The following is a 20672-nucleotide window of genomic DNA, read 5'->3' as shown; positions in this document are numbered from 1 at the left end:
CTGAAGGCGTATCTTGTCGCCCCAGCAGGACCAGGAATCCAGGTTTGCCTGGGACTGAGGCGTTTCCCGGGAGGTGGGGCAGGACACTCAGCGCTAAGACCAGGATGGTCCCAGGCAAAGCAGAGTGAGTGGTTACCCTACTGGGAGCTTCCTCTCCCTCTCCACAATAACTATCGCGGGATTAAGCGCCCAATAAACACCCAGTGAATGTGAGTCTGGCTGATGTAAGCTGATATGAGCTGGCACCACTCCCTGCTCCCAGCCGCTACCTCTCTAGCTCTCGTTTTCTCTTCCGTCAGGCTGAGACATATGATACCCGGCCAGACAGACCTGCAGAACAGTGGCAGGTACAGTAAGTGGCATGAAGGAAAGCCACCCAGTACCTTCTCCGGGGGGTGGGCCATCACCCTCCCAGGGGCAGGCACTCAGGAGAGTAAGTGGGCAAAGCAGGGCTCGGAGACCCGGCGTGGGAGATGCCCCGGCAGCACAGCCTGTGCCCCCAGTGGGCAGGCCTCCGCCCTGGGGCTCCCGGCAAAGGCAGGACCCAACAGCCTGCGCGCTGCCACCTGAACGCCCAGGGTGGCTCTCCAGGTCACACTCAGGAGCCCCCGACCTTAGTTTTCTCCTTGGAGGTTAAAAGAATAAGGGGTAAGGGCAGCTCCAACGTGGATACAGAAGGCGCCTCACACTGGCTTCACCTCAAGTCTTACCTCATGCAGACGTGCTGTTTACTTGAGCCAGTATGTCCCTCGTTCAAGACAACTTCTCTTTCCTACATCCACAGTTTACATCTCGCCTTTCTCAGCTCAGTGCCACTGCCTTCAGGAAACACCTGTCCATTCACTGCCACTGTCCTGAAGGTCTGCTGATTTTCTCTCTCCCCCACGAGGCAGGTTTTTTGTGGTTGCTTTAAAGATGTTCATCTCTGTAGCTCCAATAACTGGGACCTGCTGGATTGCTCAGTAATTATCTCTGAATACATGCTTGCTTCTGAGTGTGCCTAGTTCTGCCAGGCATCCTGCTTCTCAGCCTTCGAGGATTCTTTGGGGTGGGGTGGGGTGGGGAGGGGGTCACGACCCACCTGAGATCGGGCCACCACTGCTTTCTCTTCCCGCATTAATTTAACAAATAAACCAAGAACACACCCCTTTCACTGAGTACCGACTACGAAGCAAATATATCCCCACGCCTGGTCCTTAGAAAGCAGACCGTGTGTTGAACAGAAGCCGCGGTCTGCGCCATCAAGGGAAGGCGCGCGCGCAGCCCACGGCACTCCAGGGGTGCAGAGCGCCCGCAGCAGAAGGGGAGCCTGGCGCGTCTGGCCCAGGGTGGGGGTGCGTGCGTCTCGGGCAGAGTGCCTGGTGCTCCTGGCCATCACCCTGGGCCTCCCGTTACTTCTCAACACGCACGCATTCCAGGGGAACCAGGAAGCCTGCACCAGGCGTACTGGCACCGCATCCCAATCCAGGGACCAAGGAACAGGGATGGAAACACAGCCCTGTCAGAGCCCAGAAACTTTCGTAAGGAACTCTTTAGATGGAGGAGTCAGGCCAAGTGAAGGGGGCAAGCTTACCAACGTCCCACAGCTAATATGCGGGAGGCCGGGACTAGACTGCAGACCCCTTTCTGCTACAAGATAGGGCTTCTCTGCCTCCTGAATAAAGCATTTTTGCCACATGCAAGTTTTCTCTTTTTTATGTCATTTTTTTCTGAACCATTTGACAGTTCCAGATATCATGATACATCAATCCTAAGGTTTTTACATTTCTTTAAAATAAGGACGTTCTGATATATAACTTAAACACCATTATTACATCTAAGAAAATTAGTAATTTACTAATAGATCCAATACAGAGCCCATATTAAAAGTTACCCAAGTTTCCCCAAAATGTTTTGATTTTTTATAGATCTAGGATCCGCTCATGCATTACATTTAGTTGTGTTGTCTGCTTACTCTCTTTTAAGCTAGAATGTTAGGGCCTATTTTTTTCCTGTTTATCACTGATACTGATTTTTGTGTGTGTGAAGAGATCAGGCCAATTGTGTTGGGGGCCGTCCCCATCCTGGATTGTTTCCTCGTGACTAAATTCAGGGTAAACAGGAAGAACACAGCACAGGTGGTAGTGGGCATGTATCCTACCACATCACATGGGGCAGCACACTCAGGTGCCTTCTCTTGCAGCGGCAAGCCTGTCTACCCGAGCAGACGCCAGATGTCTCCAATGGAAAGGTGCCTTTCTTCTTGGTAATGAGTAAATCCCCTCTAGGGTGACCTTTTTTCCTCTTAATGGAAACAGGCCTGAAACAGGTTTGGTGTTTTCATCTAAACTTAAAATGTGTATTCTGAAACAGTTCATGCCTACAGCTTTGGTGTTTTGTTCTAAACGTAAAATGTTATTCTGAAAACAGTTCACGCCTGTGAGAAGTCGGTTCCCATGATCCCACCACTCAGGCCAGGAAATGTGATGTCATCTCAGAAAGCTGTTCAGCTGGAGAGGCCCCTGCATCCCAGTGCCCTCCTCTCGACCAGTGGGAGCCACCCCCCTGAACCAGGGGCTTTTACCAATTCTGTGCGTGTCTTTCATAGCACAGTCACATAACAGACTATGTTACAGAAGTGGTTCTCAAACTGTTTTGGTCTCAGGACCCCTGTACGCCCGTATAAACTACTGGAGATGGCAGCTAATTAGTACAGAAATGCAAATCAAAACTACAGTGAGGTACCACCTCACACCAGTCAGAACGGCCATCACTAAAAAGTCTACAAATAACAAATGCTGGGGAGGGTGTGGAGAAAAGGGAACCCTCCTACACTGCTGGCGGGAATGTAAATTGGTGCAGCCACTATGGAAAACAGTATGGAGGTTCCTCAAAAAACTAAAAATAGAATTACCATATGATCCTGCAATCCCACTCCTGGGTGTATATCTGGACAAAACTATAATTCAAAAAGATACACGCACCCCTATGTTCACAGCAGCACTATTTACAATAGCCAAGACATGGAAGCAACCTAAATGTCCATCAACAGATGATTGGATAAAGATGTGGTACCTATCTATATACAATGGAATATTACTCAGCCATAAAAAAGAATGAAACAGCGCCATCTGCAGCAACATAGATGGACCTAGAGATTATCCTACTAAGCGAAATAAGTCAGAAAGAGAAAGACAAATACCATATGATATCACTTACACGTGGACTCTAAAATACGACACAAATGAACTTATTCACAAAACAGAAACAGACTCACAGACACAGAGAACAGACCTGTGGTTGCCAAAGGAGGTGGGGGTGGGGGAAGGATGGAGTGGGAGTTTGGGATTAGTAGATGCAAACTAGTATGTATAGGATGGATAAACGACAAGGTCCTAGTGTATAGCACAGGGAACTATATTCAATATCCTGTGATAAACCATAATTGAGAAGAATATGAAAAAGAATGTATATACATGTATAACTGAATCCCTTTGCTGTATAGCAGAAATTAACACAACACTGTAAATCAACTATACTTCAATAAATTTTAAAAAATTATTGAGGGTGCCAAAAAGCTTCTGTTTATGGAGATTAAGTCTATCTGTATTTACCATATTTGAAATTAAAACTAAGAAGTTTTAAAAACACAAGTATACACTTCCTGGGCTGTCACCGTGACAATGTCAACACATGTCATGTAAGCCTCTGGAAAATTCCACTTTGCACTCATGAGCGTGAAAAAGGCAAATAATGTCTCAGTATTATTACAAATATAGTTCTGACTCACAGACCCCTAAAAGAGTAGGTCTCCTGATCACATTTTGAGAACTGCTGCATTACAGTAATGAAAACAATAAATTAGATCCGCACAGAATAACACGCATAATCTCAAATGGTGACTAAGCTCCATTTTTGTGAGTGTTAGAAAGGCTTTGGGTAAGTGAAGAACAAATTTGGTATCAAACCCAAGTATCTTTTCTTCTACCCAAGTTGGTTGGGAGAGCCAGACTGCCACGTCATATGCGGTCAAGACTGTTTGCCAGGGCTTCCCTGGTGGCGCAGTGGTTGAGAGTCCGCCTGCCGATGCAGGGGACACGGGTTCGTGCCCCGGTCTGGGAAGATCCCACGTGCCGCGGAGCGGCTGGGCCCGTGAGCCATGGCCGCTGAGCCTGCGCGTCCGGAGCCTGTGCTCCGCAACGGGAGAGGCCACAACAGTGAGAGGCCCGCGTACCGCAAAAAAAAAAAAAAAAAGACTGTTTGCCTTTTCTCTGCTCTGATGCCAGTGTCCCGGATGCCTGGACAGCTGGCTCCACTTCTCTGTGAAGTCTAGTGGAATCTGGAACAAACACTCCAACCAACTGTTGAGAGGGCCTGACATCCTTAGACTGATCCTGTCTCAACCCCTTCCCACACTTTCTCTCGAGGCCACCGACGCAGCCCTTCCCTTGGGGAGCCACCTGACAGGCCATGTGCACACGAGGACTGCTCCAACTTCAAACGTATTTAAATTCCACTCTATGCCTGTGTCCCCAGAGTCTGTGCCTCTGACCACTTGTGGGAGTGGAACAGGTTTTAACACGGCCTTGGGACAGCGGTAGAGACCTGGCTGGGCCAAGGACTGGGGCGGTACACGCATCCCCGAGGGTAAGTTAATCAATCGCCTGGGAATGAGACCCGGCTGCGCCTCGGCTGACACCCCTGATTATCGGCGGGGCGGTTCGGCTCAGATTCGCATCAGAATGAGTGCGTGCCATCCCCTGGCCATGGGGGCGGACGCAGACCCTGTCCACGAACAGCTCTAGGCTGGGAGGGGAGGTGGTGAATGAACAGATGACTGACGGAGAGAAGCGTGGGCGCCACAGGAGGGCTGAGGAGGTCTCCCGTCTCCCGTGGTACTAACGGTGGAAAATCGGAGACTACAAAGAAAGACAGAGATTAGGAGCCTTGATTCTAACTCTGATGGTCATTCTGGGCAAGTTCCTTCGAGAGGCTACAGCTAAGCTTAGCTTTTGAAAACACAAGAGACCTGGCTTCAAAGCCCAACTCTGCCAAGTGATACCAGTGTGACCTGGAGCAAGCAAGCTACCTTTGCTGACCCCTGTTCTACCAGTGAGATGGGAACAGCAACGAACACCTCCGAGGATGAGGGTCAAGTACAACACATGTCGAATCACATCAATGTAATTAGCACAGTGCTTGGCATGGAACACTCAGAAAAGGGTACTGCTGCTACTTTTCTCTTTTAAGGGTTCAGGTGTCAAAGTCTAGACTAGCTCTCAACCATCTCCTGCCTCAGGAAGCCCAGGGAACACAACACACTCCCATGAGAAGAACTTAGAGTCGTTATGGGAGTGTTTCTCCACTGCAGACACATTGGATTCTTTGAATAGAAGAAGACAGCAAAGTTTCAAGACGTCTTCAAATGACTGGGCTACACATCCCGGGACAGCAAACGCACAGCATGATCTCTGAGGGCTCGTTTGGTTGTGAGCTTCCGGGACTCACACTCGCCTGTGAGGACAAGACGTCAAAGGAAACACCAGCTGCCCTTAGAGACGGTCTTCCAAACCCTGTAGCAGAGGCAAGGGTGTGGGCTGGGGGGCACCGTGGGGTGGCCAGGCCGTGGGACTTCTTCCACGTTTGCTTATTCAAGCTCTGAAGGGCTGTGGAATAAGTGGTGACTGCTGTGCCCAGGCAGCTGACTACCGACTGGTCGCACAGAGAGCCCTGGCTCCATCACGAGCTGAGAACACACGGAACATCTGCTCTCCTGGCCGCTGCTCCAACAGGCCACACTGCGGAGCTCCGCTGGCAGTGTCGGTGGCCCAGCCATCTCCAGTATCGTAACCAAAGTACTTAATTAATTCCAGCAAGTTAATAAATGTGTATTGCTGGGCACTGTTTTAGGCACTGAGGATACCCTAGTCAGCAAAACACAAAAAACCCTCCACTTTTGAACTTACATCCTTGTGGGGTGGAGACAGATGACAAACAACAAACTAAAAAGTCATGTGATATGTCAGAAGGTGACAAGTGCATTAGAAAACCAACCAAGCAAGCACGGTAAGGACAAGAGGGAGACGAGGGAAGGGGCTGGAATTACCCGGCGGCACCAGGAAGGGTCAGACGCATCACTGACGCGTGCAGTCCTCCCGCTGCCGTGGCGCGCTGAGTTCCCGCTTCGTGCAGCCTCGTTCAGCCAACACTCCCTGGAAGCCGTCCTGCACCGGCTTAACCCCCACCGACCCAGCCAGTACACAGGCTTGCACCCGGCCTTCCCCAAGTCCGCCCGAGTTGGGTTTGATTCACTTCCCTCCTTCACACCACCCTGGATCCAGCGGGCAGTCCCAGAGGCTAGACCTCCACAGCACCTCCCAAATCCGGCTACTCTCCCGCTATGCCACTGGCTCCATCACTGGTCCCAACCGTGGCCTGTCACCTGCGTGACTGCAGCAGCCTCCCCGACGCCTTCCTACCTCCATTCTTGTCGCGCTACAGACCCTTATCCACTCAGTGACCAGAGTGACTTTTCTTGAAGCTCTATCGGATGTGTTTCCCCTTGCGTAACCCCCTCCAAAGGCTTCTCGTGACACGACAGACACAGCCTGGACTCCTTCCGGGCTCCTGGGCTCTGTGTGATGAGGCCTGGCTGCCCCTCCGCCCCACCTCCCTTCACTCTCCCCTTATGTCGCTTCAGCCTCCCCGTTCCTTTCCTGACCTTTGGACGCACCGAGCCGTTCCCGTCTCAGGGTCTTTCCCCTCGCTGTCCCTCCCCGTGTGGCCCCTCCTCATATTTTCATGCCCAGGTCTGGCGTGGCTGCCTCATGCCCTCGCGCAGGTTGGGGGGTGAAGGCTGCAGCGGGCGTGAGCAGGGCCCCGCCTCTGCTGTCGCTCTAGCTGGGCTTTCCGCTTCTCCACGATTTTCGACCGTGCGCCCGCTTCCTACTGCCCCTAGTGCAGTCTCAGGACGTCTGTCCTGTTCCCTCTGTCTCCCTGCCACCGAGAGCGGCCCCTCGGTCCCTTTTAAAACTCATCCCTGGGACTTCCCTGGTGGTCCAGTGGGTAAGACTCTGCAGTCCCAATGCAGGGGGCCTGGGTTCAATCCCTGGTCAGGAACTGGATCCCGCATGCATGCTGCAACTAAGAGTTCGCATGCCGCAACTAAGAGCCGGCATGCTGCAACTAAAAAGATCCCACATGGCACAACGAAGATCCCTCATGCTGCAATTAAGACCCAGAGCAGCCGAAAATAAAAATAAAAAATAAAAAATAAAAATACAACTCACCTCTATCCTTCGAGTCTACCTGAGACCCCACTTTCTCCCTGAAGTACCTCCTGGCAGCCCCCGACTTCTCAACTCCTGCCGTGCCTCCTGTCTACACTCACCATGGTCTACACTGCACCGGACTAAGGCCCTGTGATTCCTTCATTCCTGAGAACACCGCCTTCCCACTCGACCAGCTCAGGGGCAAGAGTGCAGAGCGTCTGCATCAGGAGGCCCGCTCCAGCCTGGGTCTCTCACTTCCTGGGCAACTTACTCCCTGCCTCTCTACCGTGGTTTCTTCCACTATGAAGTGGGAACAATAAAAGCAATAGCTGCCACCTTCAGGATCGCCGTAGGCATTAAATGAAATCATGCCCGGGAGAGCGTGCTGTACGCCGGCACGTGCTCAAGAGAACTCCCCAGTCCCAGCCCAGGGTTGAGTGCTCAGAAAATGTTTCTTGACTGATGGATGGCCGGAGCTGGGACTGACCCGCTTTCATGATGGGAAGGCCTTTTCCATCCCCACCACAGGAACCACGGTGACCTAGGAATCCAGCGATCACATCTCTGTTATGTCAGCATGTGGAAAGCAAACCATCTATGGCTCTCACAGCTGCTGTACGTGCGGTCCCGCTGGCACCGTGAGCGCAGGCAGCCTGGTACGGGGAGGGTGGGTGCCGAGAACCTGGGTTTTGGTTTGGCTGGACCACTAACTCACTCACCAAAGAACAAGTTCTGCCCCAGCTCTGGGCCTCAATTTCCCCAACTGTGTATACCTCAGAGCTGGACTAAATAAGTAGTTTTCAGATTTCAAAATCATCATCACCAGCAATAATACAACTTCTTTTCCTCAAAGAAATATCGAGGAGTACTTTAAAAAGATAAAAGAGAGTGGATCTGGTTGAAGTGGAGGGTAAGATGCCTGAAGCACCACTAACCCAGGTGATCTACTGTAGATGGTCTCAACCTGCTTTCAAGATGGAAACTCCTAAGAGTTCTACAACTTTAAAAGACTTTTAAGAAATGCTTTGCTTCCTCCTGGTTTACTTCTGATACTATTTTCTGCAGTCAGTAGTTGACAGGATAGAGTAGACTCAGCTCTTCAGTGTAGTTTTCGGCAGGTAATGACTTTGGCGCCTGCCCACTTTGGAAGCTAACGAGCCTTTGAAACGGAAAGTCTGGTTTGCTGCAGCTCCACCCACAAGTCCTCTAGAGCTCGAGGATGATAGGAAACTGGCTGCAAAGGAGCAGGGAAGGCCAACTGCGGCCCTGGCCTTGAGAGCTGCCAGCGCCTGGAGGAAGGGCTCCGGCAGCCTGCCCAAGGCCGCGCCATGGCGCGAGAGCGCCGCCCTCTCCAAAGCTCCCCTGCTGACCAGAAGCATCGGACGGGCCCCACTTACTGTGTGTCAGCTCTCATAACTCCCTGCAAAATGCTCCTAGAGAGCCCGTGTTGCATCCTGGGAGAAACGCTGGACGCAGCTGTTCTGGGTGGTTCTCCTTCCAGTCCCTCCTCAACCAGCCATGCAACCCTGAGCGAGGGCCACAGCCGATCAGAGGCCAGGCCTCCTCGCCCACAGAACAGCAGTGATGCCCCCTTCCTGAGCTAACCAACCAACACGGTTGAAAGAATCAAGAAAACCGGTGAAACAGCAGTTTGGGAACTGTGAAGTAATTTTTAAGGGGAGGGATTATAATTTATGCTGAGACGCACAGCTGCAGTGAGTCGATCAAGTCAATGCCCCAAATCCCAGAGGATGAAGCTCTGTCCTACGAGCCACAGTATTGTACGGGGTCGCAGGGCAGGGGCAAATCCCGTCTGAATCGTAATCTCACCTTTGGAAAGGGCGCTCACAATGACCAGTTCAGGACACAGACCGGCTGGTGTTCACACATGTGCTAAACCGCAGCAGCCTAAGTGATCTGCGGTCTAAAGTCAGTCCCAAGTCTCTCAAGCAGAAGGTCAGGGCTCTGCTGTGACAGCCCATGAGGTCTCAACTTGTACAGAAGGCACCCCAGCTCCTCCTTCTGTGCCCAGCATTCAGAGAAAACCCCCTGATGCTTTCAGGTCGTTCTGAGAGAAGAGCCAGGACCTGTCCACAGCATCTCTCAGCCAAGCCCCAGTCCCCTCAGATAGTTCAGAGCCCCCTCTACCACCCGAGACAGGCACCTGACTGCTGAGGAAGTGATTCTGACACACACAAAAAAGCCATTAAAGATGACAGGCACCCAGAGACACAGGCCAGCGTAGTGGACAGGCCAGCAGACGGAGAGGGCAGGTTCCATCATAACCTGCTGTGTGACTGTGAGAGAGTCCTCTGCCCTCTGGGTCCTCGGTCTCCCCATCAGTACACCCAGGGGATCTGGGGAGATCTCTACAGTCCCCGTGATTCTCGGTCTCCTCTGACGTCCCTCTGTCCCCTCTGGTCCCCGTACTCACACTGTGGCCATGGCTGCACGTCTGTAGCACAGGGAACCCGAGGAGGTAAGTCCTGTATTCCCACCAGGCCAGCTGATCAGAGGGCACAGACCCTCGGAAGGCAGCAACTTGATTTTTAGACTCTACTTAAAACCAAACAGGAAAAGGAAGCTGAACCAGAGGCAACGGAGAAACAAACCCCAGTTGAGAACTGAAACCTAGGTAGAAAATAGAGAAACAGAGCTCGTGGTGCACAGACCCACCAGCGTGGGCTGCCTGAAAGCGCCAGGCTGCAGCCTCCAGCTCCAGCGCTTTCTGCAGGGCCGGGATGAGGTCGCAGCCGGGCAGGGCGTTTTGAAAGGTCAAGGGCCAGACTCCCTCACCGGTCAGGACGCCGAGGCCCAGCGCCGAGGGCTTCCTACAAGCATTCACGGAAAGGTGCCCTGGCCCAACCTCCAGAGAATAAAAGACGACATGATGAGGTTACAGCTGGTGAAGGCTTTAGTTTTACCCCGGTATAAATTCTACAATTCTGTTGGGGAGACGCTTCTCACTAATGGTGACGTTTCTGTCAGCAACTTAGGACCCGAAAGGAAAATTTCTGAGGAATGATGGAAACCTGGCCTTGTCACTGGCTCATTAAGGGAACCTGGGCTTCTGTTTTCTCAACTGTAAAATGGGGCTAATAATTCTTAGTTTGCTTGTCTCCACAGGGTCCTCATGAAGATAAGGTCCATTCCCAATCTTTCATTCAAAATTGACTGGGACCCACCAAGTGTCATGCACTGTGCTAGAAACTAGAGACAAAACATCGATGGGAACAGCAGTTACTTGTCCTTAAAAGGTTTTTGCGGGTTAGAAAGGAAGAGACTGACAGGTTAGCAAGTTGATGTGTTAAGATGTTATGATTGATATAGTGGAAAACAGCTACACCGAGAACAGTACAAAAGAGAGATCACTTCTAACTAGAGGGCTGAAAGCACAGGCAGCGAGAGCTGAAGGCCGACAGCGCACTCGCAAAGGATTTCAGAGACACGCATCTCCCTTTAAGCACAGCTTCAGGTGCAAACCACAAACTCTGACATATTGTGGTTTTCATTTTCTCTTAGTTCAAAATATTTTCTATTTTTCCCTGACTTCTTTTATCCATAGATTATTGAGAAATATTTTGTTTACTTTCCAAATATTTGGTGTTATCTTACCTCTGTTATTATTATTTATTTCTAATTTAATTCTACTGTGGTCAAAGAACATACTTAGAATTTCTTCTTTGGTTCTTCCTGGTATGACTGCAGTCCTTTTAAATTTACTGAGACTTGTTTGATGGTCCAGCAGGTAGTCAGAAGATGTGTTCTGAAACTGGGTGCATTTTTCTAAAAATGTCAATTAAGTCAAGGTGGTTAAAAGTGTGGTTCGGGGCTTCCCTGGTGGCACAGTGGTTAAGAATTCGCCTGCCAATGCAGGAGACACGGGTTTGAGCCCCGGTCTGGGAAGATCCCACATGCCGCAGAGCAACTAAGCCCGTGTGCCACAACTACTGAGCCCACGTGCCACAACTACGGAAGCCCATGCACCTAGAGCCCGTGCTCCGCAACGAGAAGCCACCACAATGAGAAGCCCGCGCACAGCAACGAAGAGTAGCCCCCGCTCACTACAACTAGAGAAAGCCTGCATGCAGCAACGAAGACCCAACGCAGCCATAAATGAATTAAAAAAAAAAAAAAAAGTGTGGTTCGGATCTTATGTCTTTATTGGTTTGCTGTCGTTGTTGATTTATTTTTGTCTAATTGTATCAATTGCTGAGACAAAGGTGTTAAAATCTCCAAACATGGGCTTCCCTGGTGGCGCAGTGGTTGAGAGTCCGCCTGCCGATGCAGGGGACGCGGGTTCGTGCCCCGGTCCGGGAGGGTCCCGCATGCCGCGGAGCAGCAAATCTCCAAACATGGTTGTGGATTTGTATTTCTGCCAATTTTTATTTTATGTATTTTGAAGCTCTTGTCAGGTACATATATTTTTAAGACTATTCTATCTTCCGGATGAACTGACCCTTTGATCAGTATGAAATGCCCCTCTTTATTGCTGGTAACACTCTTTGTCTTTAAGGTTACTTTATCCGATATTAATGTAGCCATTGGAACTTTCTTATGCTTACTATTTACCTAGTATATCTTCTTCCATCCTTATTGGTTTTCTACTGCTGCTATAACAAATTACCACAACACGAATTTATTACCTTAGTTTTGTAAGATAATAGTAGGCCAGCCATCTGACATAGATCTCGTGGCCTCACTGGGCTCAACTCAAGGTGTTGGAAGTGATACAGTCTCTTCTGGAGGCTCTAAAGGAGAAGAACTTCCTGGCCTTTTCTTCAGATTCTAGAGGCTACCTGTACTCCTTGGCTCATGATATATATGTATGTTATGAAATAATCACCACAAGTAAGTTAATGAACATATCCATCCCTACCTTTTTTTTTTTAAGATAGATTTTATTCATTTTATTTTATTTTATATATATATTTATTTTTGGCTGTGTTGGGTCTTTGCTGCTGTGCACGGGCTTTCCCTAGTTGTGGCGAGCAGGGCTACTTTTCATTGTGGTGTGCGGGCTTCTTATTGCGGTGGCTTCTCTTGTTGCAGAGCACGGGCTCTAGGTGCGCAGGCTTCAGTAGTTGTGGCTCATGGGCTCAGTAGTTGTGGCTCACGGGCTCTACAGCGCAGGCTCAGCAGTTGTGGCGCACAGGCTTAGTTGCTCCGCGGCATGTGCGATCTTCTCGGACCAGGGCTCAAACCTGTGTCCCCTGCATTGGCAGGCGGATTCTTAACCACTGTGCCGCCAGGGAAGCCCTATCTCTACCTTTTAATTGGAATATTTAGTCCATTTACATTTAATTTATTGATATGATTGGGTAGAGATCTACCATTTTGCTACTTTTCTGTTTATCTCATTTGTTTTTGGTTCCCCTGTTGTGCCTTTCCTGCATTCTTTTGGGTAAACTAAGTACCCTTTAGAATTCCATTTTAATTTTTCTATTGACTTTTTAGCTATTCCTCTTTACATTACTTTTTAGACGTCTTTCTAGGGATTAAAATATACATTCTTAACTTCGTACAATATACTTAGAATTAATATTGTACACTTCATGTAAAATGTAAGAACTTTATAACTGCATAAATCCATTCCCACCCTTAATGGTATAGTAGTCCTATGCATTATATAATCTCAATAGAACGCTGTATGTGTGTTTGTATTTTTTAATTATGGAAAAAAGTCTTTTATATTTACCCATATATATTTATCCTTCCCAGTATTCTTCACCCTTTCCTAAACATCTGAGTTGCCTGGCATCCTTTTTCTTCAGCCTGAGGAACTGCCAATAGCATTTCTTGTACATCAGGTATGCCGGCAATAAATTCTCTTACTCTTCTTTTATCTGAAAAATGTCTTCATTTTGCTTACATACTTAAAGGCACTTTTTTTTCTGAATAGAGAATTCTGAGATTTTTTCCTTTCCCTTTCAGCACCTTAAAAATGTTGTTCTACTGTCTTCTGGCATCCATGGTATCTGATGAGAAGTCAGCCGTCATTCATATAATCCTCTCTATATAATTTCTCTCCCGTTATGATACACTGCACAGTCTCGGCTATGCTGTCTTCCTTTAAAGGTATTGAGTTTGTCCTGGCAGTTAGGTAAATTATTGGCATGTCCTTTTATTGTTAACAAGCTTGGATTAATTCTTTCTTAAGTTCTACTTCCATTTTGATTTAGCCCTAGGGTATGTCCCTTACTCAAGGGCATAGTCCTTACTCCTAATGCGTAGCTGTTCTGGGGTCTCAACTGAATGCCTAGGTGCTGCTCAGTGAGGTCTCTTCATTCAGGTGGACAGGGATCTCCAGCATTTCCCAGCACTGCATGACCTCTGGCATCATCATTCAGCTCTTAGCCCTAGAGAAGGGAATCTGTGCTAGGTCTCACGGAGAGTGCCGTTCTACTCATGCACAGCCAGCTCTTAGCCAACAACCCAAAGTGAATTCCCTACACAAAACTCAACATGGCTTCCTCTTCCCTATTTCCTTGCCCTGCAACATCCAGCTATTTCAGTAGCTTGGAATTCCAACAACTGACTCTTCCACTCACTAAGATCAACTTTTAGCTTGGGTTCCACCATTCTGTGCCAAGACCAGAAAGAGACTCCAGGTAGAAAGCTAGAGCCATTGTGGGGCTTATCATGTGCGTTTCTCCACTCAAAGATCAGAGTACTGCGCTGCCTGTTCAATGCCTGAAAACAGCCAGAATTTAACATTTTGTCTGAGTTTCAATATCCTTCATATATTTAGGAATTTTGTATATTTTGTTCAGTTTCACAGTTGTTTTTGTCAAGATGACAAGTCTATTACAAATACTCTGTCATGGCCAGAAGCAGAAGTTGATTATGATTATTAAAGTACCAAAGGGTATTCTTTTTCATTTCCTGAGCATTTCCTAAAGATATTAGTTTCAGTGTAAATATCCTCACTGTGAGAAATGTGCCTTTCACTTTCATCCTTCATTTCCTCTGTCCTCCAAACATGTTACTACTGCTTTTTCTTGGTTTCAATAAGTAGGTCACAGGTAAGAGTGAATCTTTTGGGGGCATTTTTTAAAAACTCTACCATCTGGCTTAATACAGCACTTGAGTAGGATTATGAGATGGAGCAAGAAATGTGGCAAGATTTATGAACAGGGTGTTATGAGACATGGACTCCAGCCCACGCTTTATTATTGGCACGCTGTATGTCCAGGGGCATTCACTTCCTCACTTTCGACCCTGGCTTCCTCATCTGTTCAATGAAAGGACTGGTTATATTAATAACTATGGGCTGCAGGTACACCACCAATTCCTACCATCAACTGTGTCAGGGAAACAGAAAGTATTGGAAAAACAGGATAGGGGCTGTTGACACTTGAAGAGCAATTTAGTGAGAGAGTTAAGAAATGTCGTTTAAGGTAGCACCCTATAATGTGTTCCTATGAATTGAGCTCAGCACCTAGTATACTGTTTAGGATATAGTAGGTACAGGGTAGATGTTAATTGCACGAATGAATGTATGAATGAACAAATGAAAGAGAAGGGCGCCAAATCTCACACAGGGTATTAAATGCTAAAGCATTTGGCCCTTGATCATGTTCAATAAACAACAACTATACTGACTTGAAGGAGGTGTTTTCCACGGGGCTAGATCCCAAAAGGAAGCAGAATGGTTGACAACGAATCAGGAAGCGATACTAAAGGACACCTTACTTAGGAGATCTAGTTAAGATCTAGTTGCTGTGTGGCTTGGGGAAGTCACCTTCTGTGGATTTTAGTTTCCTTTCCTTTAAACAGACTAACCGCTCTTCTACTCTGCCTCAGTGGTATATTTGAGCATAAAAGGGTCTTTGACTAAGAAATACAGAAAAAAATTATGCTTGTGTAATACTGGCTTTCCATGAGAATTTGTGTTAAAAAGAAGCAAAGTGTTCTGAGCAGTAGGTCCTTGTGTTCTAGGAGTAGAGAAAAAGAGGATAGAGAAAACGGCTACACAGAATTAGTTAACATCATTGACATGTTAGGAAAACCTACTAGCAAGGTTCATGACCAACTGTAGTCAAACTTGGATTTGTCCTTCAAGACCCAGCTTACATATCGCCTCTTCAGTGAGGTGTCTAATGCCCTCCAGGCCCCCAGAGAAAATTATTCCTGCTGCTGTGTTTCTTCAGCATTTTACAGCATTATCAATAGTTGTCACAGATCACTATCCTTTAGGTAAGGGCTACCATGTTTTATTCATCTTTTATAACCACCTGTACCCACCAGCACAATTCTTGGTACATACTGGGTGTTCAGAATGTTTGTTAAGTTATTCTGCTGCAGAGACTGGGACTCAAAAAGTACAGGAATTATTAGTGGTACAGAGAGGGGACAGATACGGGCTTGTTTTTCAAATCTCAGCATTTGGAAAGGGAATGGTTGAGCCTTGCCCATAATACCACGGTTCTCTGCCCCAAGGAACTTCCATCCCAACTAAGGTCCTGGCCAAACTCATCTGCAGCATAAATCAGCAGGACTGGCCGAGGCAACTGAATGTTCCAAGGAAACAGTGATGAACTCACAGGGGAAAATGATAATATCTCTGAGAAGTGTAAGCACTATAAAAAAAAAAAGACTTAAAAGAAAGGCAACTAATGAAGAAACCTGTGATATACAATAAGAAATATATATCTGGTCTTCGTCCCTGTTTCTGGCTCATAGCTCTCAAAACCCTTGGAATTTCCAAAGTGTAAGAGGAATGGAAGCATCCTTTGTTATAATACTTGGCCTCTGGTCTTCACTTCCTGAAAGAGTTTTGTGTGATAACAGTGAAACTGATGTCTTTTGTTACTGATAACAAGCCCCTTTCAACTACCCTTGAATTAATGTTAATGAGGTGACTTTTGGAAAGCCCCTAAGGATGAGTGAGGGCTGGTTGCCTGGAGAACCAACCATGTGATTAGAGGGTTGTAACTTGCAACCCACAGCCTTGACCTCAACTTCCAAGGAGGGCAGAGAGGCTGATACAGTAAGTCCCCTACATACGAACCTTCAAGCTGTGAACTTTCAAAGATGCAAACGTGCAGTCCATCAACGTCAGGCGTGAGTGAAATTGCAGCTGGCCCTCCATCTCCTATTGCTGATGATCCTGCAGCTCTACCATCTCCCACCTCCTCTCCCTCCTCCAGTCAGTAACTCTTCTTGCCTGTTCACTCGATGCCAGCCCCCGTATGCCAGCTGTTGTACTGTACTTTTCAAGGTACTATACTGTAAGGTTAAAACTGTTTTATTGTGTTTTTTTTTTTTTTTGCGGTATGCGGGCCTCTCACTGTTATGGCCTCTCCCGCTGCGGAGCACAGGCTCCGGACACGCAGGCTCAGCGGCCATGGCTCACGGGCCCAGCCGCTCCGCGGCATGTGGGATCTTCCTGGACCAGGGCACGAACCCGTGTCCCCCGCATCGGCAGGCGGACTCTCAACCACTGCGCCACCAGGGAAGCCCTGTGTTTGTTTTTTTATGTATTACTTGTGTGAAAAGTATTATAAACCTATTACAGTACAGTACTATATAGCCGATTATGTTAGTTGGGTGCCTAGACTAACTCCGTTGGACTTGAGAACAAATTGGACTCACGAACAAGCTCTCGGAATGGAACTCGTTTGTATGTAGGGGACTTACTGTATTGAGTTCAGTCACCAATGGCTAATGATTTACTCAATCACACCTCTTTAATGAAGCCTCCATAAACTCCCAAAAGGACAGGGTTGGAGAGCTTCCAGGTGGGTGGAGAGAATGTATCCGCAAGCTGGGAGGGGCGCACAACCTAAACATGAGAACAGAAGCCCCTGCGCTCAGCACCCTCTGGACCCTGCCTTTGATATCTTCTCCTCTAGCCGTTCATTTGTATCCTTTAATAACCTTTGTAATAATCTGCTTTCCTGAGTTCCGGAAGCTCTCCTATCAAATTAAGTGAACCCCAGGAAGGGGGCATGGGAGCCTCCAATTAATAGCCAGTTGGTCTGAAGCCCAGGTAATAACCTGGATTTGTGATTGGCATTTGAAGCAGGGGGAGGAACAGCCTTGTGGGACAGAGCCCTTAACCTGTGGGATCTGATGCTATCTCCAAGTAAACAGCATCAGAATTGAGTTAAACTTAGAACACCCAGCTGGTACTGCAGAACTGCTTGATGTGTGAAAACCCCACATCCGGTGTCAGAAGTGAAGCAGTGTTGGTCTACAAATAATAAATGCTGCAGAGAGTGTGGCGAAAAGGGACCCCTCCTACACTGTTGATGGGAATGCAAATTGGTACAGCCACTATGGAGAACAGTATGGAGGTCCCTTAAAAGACTAAAAATAGAGTTACCATATGATCCAGCAATCCCACTCCCGGGCATTTATCAGGAGAAAACCATAATTTGAAAAGATACATGCACCCCAATGTTCATAGTGGCAATATTTACAATAGCCAAGGCATGGAAGCAACCTAAGTGTCCATCGACAGATGAATGGATAAAGAAGATGTGGTAATATATACACAATGGAATATTACTCAGCCATAAAAAAATGAAATAAAGCCATTTGCAGCAACAAGGATGGACCTGGAGATTAACGTACTACATGAAGTAAGTCAGACAAAGACAAATACCATATGATATCACTTGTATGTGGAACCTAAAATATGACACAAATGAACTTATTTACGACACCGAAACAGACTCACAGACATGGAATATAAACTTATGGTTACCAAAGGGGAAAGGGAGTAAGGGATAAATTAGGAGTTTGGGATTAGCAGATATAAACTACTGTACATAAAATAGATAAACAACAAGGTCCTACTATATAGCACAGGGAACTACATTCAATATCTTGTAATAAATTACAATGGAAAAGAATCTGAAAAAGAACAAAACAAAACTGAATCACTTTGCTTTACACCAGAAACTAACACAACATTGTAAATCAACTATACTTCAATAAAACTAAAACATAAAAAAAAATAAAGTAGGAAGTGAAGCAGTATTGTAGTAGAGCAGTGTAACAGTGAATGAAACACACAGGAGTTTCTCCTTTAGAGAACCTATACCATGGGAAACGGAATTTGAAAATTTAATAAGCATGATAAAAATTATTGGAGATATAAGGAAAGATTTAATAATGACGTGGGAATAAGCAGTGAGAAAGAAGAACCAAGCAATATTTTAGTATCAAAATATAATTGTTGAAATAACTCAATGCATAGCCTCAGCAGAAGAACTGAGAGAGATGAGAAACACAAAATCAGGTCAAAGACCTGACCTGACACATCAGGAAGTGAAAAAGAGGAGGACAGGAGAAAAGTACCAGTTTCTGTGAAAAAGGCATCTGAGAAGGAAAGAAAAACAAAGAGATGAAATATTTGCAGAAATAATGGCAGACTTTTTCAGAATTCAAGAAAGATGTAAGACCTCAGACTGAAAAGGCTCACAGGGTGACAAACAGAATTGATAAGTAAAAAAGGTAAGTGTGCATGTGCACATACAAGGATTATAATAATATTCAAAAACATCAGACGAGGACTTCCCTGCTGGTGCAGTGGTTAAGAATCCACCTGCCAATGCAGGGGACACAGGTTCAATCCCCGGTGCGGGGAGATCCCACATGCTGCGGAGCCACTAAGCCCGTGCGCCACTACTACTGAGCCTGTGCTCTAGAGCCTGCGAGCCACAACTACTGAGCTCGCGTGCCACAACTACTGAAGCCCATGCGCCTAGAACCCATGCTCTGCAACAAGAGAAGCCACCACAATGAGAAGCCCGCGCTCCGCGACAAAGAGTAGCTCCGGCTTGCCACAACTAGAGAAGGCCCACGTGCAGGAACGAAGACCCAATGCAGCCAAAAGGAAATAAATAAAACAAAATTAATTAATTAAAAAAAATCAGACAGAGAGAAAATTCTAAAAAGTTTTCCAAGTAAAATCAGATGACCAATTAAAGAACAAAAATCAGAACAGACTTCCATATCCTAGCTGCAGTGAGACAACAGGATATTAGCTTCAGAATACTGGACGAAAAACTTTTGATACTCACATTTCATACCTCGCTAAACCATTATTTAAATGTGGGGCGGGGGAAATGTACTTTCAGGTATATAAGATCTTAGAGGGCTTCCCTGGTGGCGCAGTGGTTGGGAGTCCGACTGCCGATGCAGGGGATGCGGGTTTGTGCCCCGGTCCGGTAGGATCCCACATGCCGCGGAGCGGCTGGGCCCGTGAGCCATGGCCGCTGAGCTTGCGCGTCCGGAGCCTGTGCTCCGCAGCGGGAGAGGGCAAGGCAGCGAGAGGCCCCCGAAAAAAAAAAAAAAAAAAAAAAAAAAAAAGAAAAGAAAATTTACGAAGGAAGAAATAAGATATAAAAAATGGGAGCACATAATTGAATACTATTCAGCCATAAGAAGGAGGCAGGTACTGACACACGCTACAGCACGGATTAACCTTGAAATCATTATGCGAAGTGAAAGAAGCCAGACATGAAAGGCCACATACTGTATGCTTCCATTTACATGTGATATCCAGAATTCACCGATTACTGCTGTCACGGGGCGGGGTGGGGTGAGGAGGGTCATTTGTGTCTGGATTTTCATTTATAAAGGTGACTGAGTGACGACAATGCCGTTCTAAGAAAAGTTTAACGTTACCGACAGTTTCCCTCGAAACAAGAGGTTTGGGATTGCGAAAGCACCAGTGTTGGTCAGGAGGCAGGAAGGAGCAAGGGGAAGGCAGAGGCGACAGCCCTTCTTGGAGTTTCCGTGGGAAGAGCAGAGCAGGGTAAACAGATTAGGATTGGCTGGTTTGAATAATTCCAGCAGGCTGTGGGGCCCAGGGGCTGTCCCTAGCTGTCTGGTACCTGTCCCAGGCTTGATTTAGGGCAGGGGAAGTACTGGCCTGGTGTGTGAGTTACATAAAGGGGGTGGCTGAGGGTATGGACTCCAGACTGGTTGGTCTGTACATGAAAGGTGGACCCACCAACAAATTTACTGTCTAGAGGAATTAGCCAGCCCTGGGAGGGGCAGTCTCTCCCCAGCCAGCAAGGCCCCCCAAAGATGTCAAGACATCAAAAAAAAAAACCCATTAAAAATATAATTAATATGGAGGGGAGGGGAGGGAGGTATGGGAAGAGATTACTTAATGAGTACGGAGTTTCCTTTTGATAAAAGTGATAAAAAGGCTTTGAAACTAAATAGTAGTGACGGTTGCACAGCACTGTGAATGTACTAAATATCACTGAATTGCAGACTGCAGAATGATTAAAATGGTCTTTTAAAATAGTTAGAAAAATTACGGGGGCGGGGCAAAAATCTAGTGAAGCTTCTTATAGCCTGAGGTTTAATTTATGTTTGAATAAGCAATGATAATCAGTAACCATTTTTTAAGGAAGTGGATCTATAATTTTGAACAAAAATTCCAGATACACCAAC

At 47.1% G+C, this 20672-nt stretch overlaps 1 protein-coding gene across 5 annotated transcripts in view; it reads right to left on the bottom strand.

Moving 5' to 3' along the window:
• EVL (Enah/Vasp-like) overlaps window positions 1-20672 on the bottom strand; it is a 164215-nt gene that overhangs the window by 68602 nt on the left and 74941 nt on the right. The window contains exon 1 of one of the 5 annotated variants that reach the window (XM_027120561.1): window positions 9685-9859. The exons of 3 other annotated variants lie outside the window; for them this stretch is intronic. In XM_027120561.1, coding sequence (XP_026976362.1) covers window positions 9685-9695 — 11 coding nt within the window. In that variant the 5' untranslated portion in view covers window positions 9696-9859. Of the gene's footprint in view, window positions 1-9684; window positions 9860-20672 lie in introns of those variants that run through there. One more of the 5 variants, XM_027120565.1, reaches the window with a different exon arrangement.

The sequence above is a fragment of the Aethalodelphis obliquidens genome, unplaced genomic scaffold (assembly GCF_003676395.1).
Source record: "Aethalodelphis obliquidens isolate GAN/ISIS:26980383/991018 unplaced genomic scaffold, ASM367639v1 scaffold21, whole genome shotgun sequence".
NCBI classification, from domain to species: Eukaryota; Metazoa; Chordata; class Mammalia; order Artiodactyla; family Delphinidae; genus Aethalodelphis; species Aethalodelphis obliquidens.
The sequence above is the reverse complement of the archived record's forward strand: the minus strand, read 5'-3'. Positions and strand labels throughout refer to the sequence as shown.